General features: G+C 40.1%; 2 protein-coding genes across 3 annotated transcripts in view; both read right to left on the bottom strand.

Annotated features, from left to right (window-relative positions):
• Positions 1 to 6,658, bottom strand: part of LOC311139822 (metallophosphoesterase domain-containing protein 1-like) — a gene marked incomplete at its 3' end in the record, with an annotated part of 221,082 nt that overhangs the window by 173,815 nt on the left and 40,609 nt on the right. The gene's annotated exons all lie outside the window — the stretch shown is intronic.
• Positions 579 to 5,032, bottom strand: LOC311139926 (NOP protein chaperone 1-like). Of its 2 annotated transcripts, none has more exons than XM_084174926.1 (4): positions 4,883 to 5,032; positions 4,483 to 4,566; positions 4,107 to 4,240; positions 579 to 1,573 (listed from the first exon to the last, which is right to left on the bottom strand). In XM_084174926.1, exons 1-4 carry the CDS (start codon positions 4,980 to 4,982, stop codon positions 1,385 to 1,387), a joined length of 507 nt encoding a protein of 168 aa, XP_084031052.1. In that variant the 5' UTR covers positions 4,983 to 5,032; the 3' UTR covers positions 579 to 1,384. The 2 variants fall into 2 exon arrangements, with proteins under 2 accessions (XP_084031052.1, XP_084031051.1); XM_084174925.1 differs by having other exon boundaries at positions 4,802 to 5,030.

Raw genomic sequence — 6,658 nt, 5'->3', positions numbered from 1 at the left:
TTACAGAAATTTGAGGAAAAAAAGCTTATATTTGGGGTTATGTGGTTAGACAGTTGAACTAAGCTCATGAAGCAGTTAAGGTATATTCTTCAAGAATCAATGGGTACATATTATTAATTTATAAGTCCAGAAATAGATGTAGAAACTGCAGATTGCCCCTTTAAGTTTAGTAAATATAATATATTAATTTAAATAAGATATTAAATACACTACCTTTGAAAGACTAGTGTTTATATGAATACAATGGCTAATACTAATAAAGTATACGTTCAAGAAGAATATCATATTTTCATTGTATGCACCATTGTCAATGAGCATTTTGAAAACTACAGGGAAATCTGGTCTCTATGGAGATTAGACTATTCTCCCCCAAACCTTGTGCAAAAATCAGCCCCAATACATACAGTATTGTTTGTCTTCAAACATAAATGTTGTACAATGGTGAATAAACTCTGTTCCTTCTTTTGAATTTGATTTCTTTCATATTCATCCAATGTCAGGGTCTATACTTCGATTTTTCCTTTTAAACATTAGCATTTTGGTGTATGCTATGTCATTCACAACCACACAACAATCTTGGATTTCATACACTTTTATTATGAAATACAGTACATGGTTTTGGTACTTTTTGTTTCAGGAAAAAATAAATCTGGGAAAAACTTAACAGCTCACAAAGCCTGTGACTAACCATAGCATAATTCTGGGACTAGGCATATTCATAAAACAAAGGAGACATATATAATAAAGCATTTGGTATTGAAGATTACAGGTGAGAACTTCAGTCAAACAGTTTTCTGCTTAAATACTTAAAATGTAGCCTTGATTATCTATGCTAGTGATAATAAATCATATTTAAAAATGTACAAACAATATGATCTATTGAAAATGGATTGAATACAGATAGCCTAAATGTCTTCTTTCTCTGCCATCAATCAACCATCAAGCCACTATGAACTTTAACCTTACAAGTATCCTAGGGTCATCAGATAAACAGGAAATTATATAAGGCACATTCTTACTGCACATGCTTGAGAAGGCACTCAAAGCTTTGTTCCCATCTCATTATGGCTCAAATAGCACTGAAACACTTGTTGACATGATATTTGGCCCTTATAGTACAGACACCCCTCTATGTAGACACCATTGTCCCCTTTATCCCTCACTGCAGCAGGTCTCCATCCACTGAACCACTGTGAATCCATTAGCCCTCCAGGACCATGTCCTCACTGACTCACGGTCAGTTTTTATTATTTCACTCATAATGGTTATGAAAAGGGCTTGGAGAAGGAGAACTGATCCCATGTCAGTTGATTAGTATTACCAACGCATGCCAATATTCTACACTGCAACTGTCCCAGTAGTCTCTTTAGAGGCCTATAACGGCCTAATCCTCTTGTTTCTCCAGGACTTGGATATTAACCTTATTTTTCTTCCTCTGGCTGTTGCCAGGCAGTTTGAGGTTCTCCTCTGTGAGCTCGCTCTCCTCTTCAGAGTCTGAGTTGGAGTCATTGTCCTGTGAATACTCTCTGTCCGAGTCGCTGTCTGAACTACTGAGCTCCACAAGCGACACATCCTGATAGAGAGACAAGGGAATCAATGTAATCATCAACGACATAACACAATTTTTATTCAATCAACATAATGGCCTCATTTGAGTGGTAAGCCGAAAGTCGGACACTGATGTGGTTTTCCAACAGCAAGACTCAGTGCAACATGGCAGTGTTCCCATTGTTTATATACGTTTTTCTTTACTATGTCAAAATAAACATGTCTCCAACCCCCATATCACACACTGAAAATATATGCGCACATTGTACAATCAATTGGTGAGAGAGACTCAAATATCACATTTACAGTGGGGGAAAAAAGTATTTAGTCAGCCACCAACTGTGCAAGTTCTCCCACTTAAAAAGATGAGAGGCCTGTAATTTTCATCATAGGTACACGTCAACTATGACAGATAAAATGAGAATTTTTTTTCCAGAAAATCACATTGTAGGATTTTTAATGATTCTATTTGCAAATTATGGTGGAAAATAAGTATTTGGTCACCTACAAACAAGCAAGATTTCTGGCTCTCACTGACCTGTAACTTCTTCTTTAAGAGGCTCCTCTGTCCTCCACTCGTTACCTGTATTAATGGCACCCGTTTGAACTTGTTATCAGTATAAAAGACACCTGTCCACAACCTCAAACAGTCACACTCCAAACTCCACTATGGCCAAGACCAAAGAGCTGTCAAAGGACACCAGATACAAAATTGTAGACTTGCACCAGGCTGGGAAGACTGAATCTGCAATAGGTAAGCAGCTTGGTATGAAGAAATCAACTGTGGGAGCAATTATTAGGAAATGGAAGACATACAAGACCACTGATAATCTCCCTCGATCTGGGGCTCCACGCAAGATCTCACCCCGTGGGGTCAAAATGATCACAAGAACGGTGAGCAAAAATCCCAGAACCACACAGGGGGACCTAGTGAATGACCTGCAGAGAGCTGGGACCAAAGTAACAAAGCTTACCATCAGTAACACACTACGCCGCCAGGGACTCAAATCCTGCAGTGCCAGACGTGTCCCCCTGCTTAAGCCAGTACATGTCCAGGCCCGTCTGAAGTTTGCTAGAGTGCATTTGGATGATCCAGAAGAGGATTGGGAGAATGTCATATGGTCAGATGAAACCAAAATAGAACTTTTTGGTAAAAACTCAACTCGTCGTGTTTGGAGGACAAAGAATGCTGAGTTGCATCCAAAGAACACCATACCTACTGTGAAGCATGGGGGTGGAAACATCATGCTTTGGGGCTGTTTTTCTGCAAAGGGACCAGGACGACTGATCCGTGTAAAGGAAAGAATGAATGGGGCCATGTATCGTGAGATTTTGAGTGAAAACCTCCTTCCATCAGCAAGGGCATTGAAGATGAAACTTAGCTGGGTCTTTCAGCATGACAATGATCCCAAACACACCGCCCGGGCAACGAAGGAGTGGCTTCGTAAGAATCATTTCAAGGTCCTGGAGTGGCAGTATATAACAAAGTATTGAGAAACTTTTGTTATTGACCAAATACTTATTTTCCACCATAATTTGCAAATAAATTCATTACAAATCCTACAATGTGATTTTCTGGATTTTCTTTTCTCATTTTGTCTGTCATAGTTGACGTGTACCTATGATGAAAATTACAGGCCTCTCATCTTTTTAAGTGGGAGAACTTGCACAATTGGTGGCTGACTAAATACTTTTTTCCCCCCACTGTATTTGTACATATCCACTGTATACATGAATTACAGCAAAGTTGGTTCCTGTTTCAATCACGTCTGGTCACGTTCACGTGGGTCAAACAAAAACAACCTAATGATTGGTTGACAATAGAGCCTCCCACAATGCAGGCAATGGCTGCAGGATGAAGTTGGTGAAGAGCAACTGCAGAAACTTGTAGTCAAAACATGATCATATGATTTTTGTAAATTTCATGCAGTCGACATGTAGGTGCAAGTCGGACAATTTTTATCCCGATAATGCAACACACTTTGAAAGGCGGTGACCAACGATGGTCCCCGACTTCACAAAAGTATTCAGCTCGAACGTGCCCAATGTCTCACCTGCAGTTTAAGGATATAGTCAGCGATGTGCAAAGTAAACAGCAGAATCTGGCAGACTTCCGCAAAAACTAAGAGTGCGAAGCACGAGGCTAAACTTCACTACGGTTGTTGCCCTGAGAGCTATCATGTTGCAGCAGAATTACAAAAAACCCAGCTGTACACAAGCACATTGTCTTGTTGCACACTCATCTGCAGTATCGGCGGTTCATCCTGCTGCTTGTGGCAAGGTCATATCGCCAAGTCTCAGTTTAATTGAGCTGATGAAAACTAGAAGGGCCCTTTCTCTGCTCAGCTGTTCCACAATATGTAGCCTGAACAGCAGCTAGTGGTCGCTGTTTACCTGTCTTTTGGAGAGGGACCGTCAAAAGACAGATAAACAGCGACCACTAGCAGCTGTTCAGGCTACACAATATGATAGGCCTGCTCGTGGTGTTCTGACATCACACTTCCCCTGGCTATAATAATAATATGCCATTTAGCAGACGCTTTTAAAAGACAACTCACCATCTCTATGACCTTTCCAGCCTCCTCCACCCTCTCTATGTCATAATGGCCCTCAGGTGCCTGCTCCATCTGCAACTTGAGCTTCTCATTGGCCTGCGCCATCTGAGGCAGGAAGTTCTGCAGTCTGTCCAGAACTGAAACACAACATAACACACATACATACAACTGTAACTACACACGTAGCAATCTACTTAACATATTTAGCAAGCAATGCACACATTATGATGGGCAAGATCTACAAATAGCCACATCTCTGCCATGGTGCGCTGTTATTATTCTGTTTCTGTCAGGGTAATGACCAGAAACATAATAACAGCGCACCCTGGCGGAGATGTGGCTAATCTACAAACAAATGCTGGAAATGTTTTTAACTCACCACTACTTCTTGGGACCCTCTCGGTCTGCAAAGAACTGCCAGACTTGGGCCCCTTCGACTTGAGGAGAAGCTTGTCATGAAGACCTATGTACAAGGACACCGAAATGTTACATCTGACCACACTGATAGTATGAACACAACAGTGGAGGCTGCTGAGGGGAGGTCGGCTCATAATAATGGCCAGAATGGTATCAAACACATGGTTTTTCAATTCCATACATTATTATGAGCCGTCCTCCCCTCAGCAGCCTCCACTTGAACACAATGTTGTTAAGATATATATATATATATATTTTATGTTAAGAGTTTGTGCATGTACCGTTAGCTAGGATAGCTAACAGGCTAAACAACTCCTCAGTCAAATCAGTTGATAAAAGCAGTTTCGGAAAAAGGATCAAACCTCCTCCGTTGCCACACGCGAGCAAGTCTTGTGAGCTTGTTTTCTTGATGTTCAAATTTAATTCCATTTTCGTCGTTGTATGATGATTTTTCTTCAACATGTGTGCTGGCGCTGTTTTTTGCTTGTTTCGGCAACGTGAGAATCTACTTCCGGTGTTATGAACGCCGACAACGTTTCAAAATAAAAGTCCATGACAAAGCCAAATCTTCATAAATGATATACATTTTCAACGAAGACCCAGAGATTTCAAGGGATACAGCTTTTGTCCGATTTGAGTTTTCGTAGCACGTTAGGAGAACTTTCGTAGCAGGTTAGGATAATTAACGTAGCAGGAATACGAGGATTAAAAAAAACACGTTTTATTGTCACATACACGGGATAGGTGCAGTGAAATGTGTTGTTTTTACACAGGGTCAGACATAGTAGTATGGTGCCCCTGGAGCAAATTAGGGTTAAGTGCCTTGCTCAAGGGCACAGCTACATATTTTTCACCTTGTCGGCTCGGCTATTCATGGGTTTGGATTTGGGTTACGGTTAGCTAAAATGCACACAAAAAAATCGACTTTTGACATTAATTTGACAAAAAAACTATTACATTCCCTCAAATTACATGGTAACAGAAAAGGTATCTGTACTTTAGAATAATATTATAATGCAATATTTGATGTATTAAGTAACGTGGTCTGTCATCTTTGTATTTTATTAAGATTATTTAAGATTTTTATGTACGGTGGTTTTTTTATGTGTTCTTGACTGACTTGAATATTTATTTTCAATAAAAAAAACTATTTAAAAAAATTAAAATAAAGATTGTTTAGTTTAAAAACTCTCTGTTCCTGTTCTAATTTCATGGTCAAGATCATGACATTGATGGTACAATTAAATGATGTAGCTATAATTTAACAATTTGTCAACTCTTTTTTTGTTGTTAATTTTTTATTATATTAGACTCCAAATGATTGGTCACTACTGTCTGTAATGATCTATATCATGAAGACGCTTATTATAATGTGCTACATTGAATATTATTATTGACGGAACTGACATATTTTATTAAACCTATGATATTTTGTACAGCATCGGGAATGAGGGGTGCAATTTTTGCAAAGAAAGCTTTATGATGTTGTAAATAACATAAAAGGCAAACAAATCAAATAAAATGTATTTATAAAGTCCTTTTTACATCAGCAGATGTAACAAAGTGCTTATACAGAAACCCAGCCTAAAACCCCAAACAGCAAGCAATGCAGATGTAGAAGCACAGTGGCTAGGAAAAACTCCCTAGAAAGGCAGGAGCCTAGGAAGAAACCTAGAGAGGAACCAGGCTCTGAGGGGTGGCCAGTCCTCTTCTGGCTGTGCCGGGTTGAGATTATAAGAGTAAATGGCCATTAAGGCCAGATTGTTCTTCAAGATGTTCAAACGTCCATAGATGACCAGCAGGGTCAATTAATAATCACAGTGGTTATAGAGGGTGCAACAGGTTAACACCTCAGGAGTAAATATCAGTTGGCTTTTTATAGCCGAGCATTCAGAGGTCGAGACAGCAGGTGCGGTAGAGAGAAAGAGAGAAAGGGAGAGTCAAAAACAGCAGGTCCAGGAAAGGTAACACGTCCAGTGAACAGGCCAGGGTTCCATAGCCACAGGCAGAACAATTGAAACTGGAGCAGCAGCACGACCAGGTGGACTGTGGGCAGCCAGGAGTCATCAGGCCAGGTAGTCCTGAGGTATGGTCCTAGGGCTCAGGTCCTCCGGGAAGGGAGGGAGGGAGAGAGAGAA

The sequence above is a fragment of the Coregonus lavaretus genome, assembly GCF_964263955.1.
Source record: "Coregonus lavaretus genome assembly, chromosome: 13".
NCBI classification, from domain to species: domain Eukaryota; kingdom Metazoa; phylum Chordata; class Actinopteri; order Salmoniformes; family Salmonidae; genus Coregonus; species Coregonus lavaretus.
The sequence above is the reverse complement of the archived record's forward strand: the minus strand, read 5'-3'. Positions and strand labels throughout refer to the sequence as shown.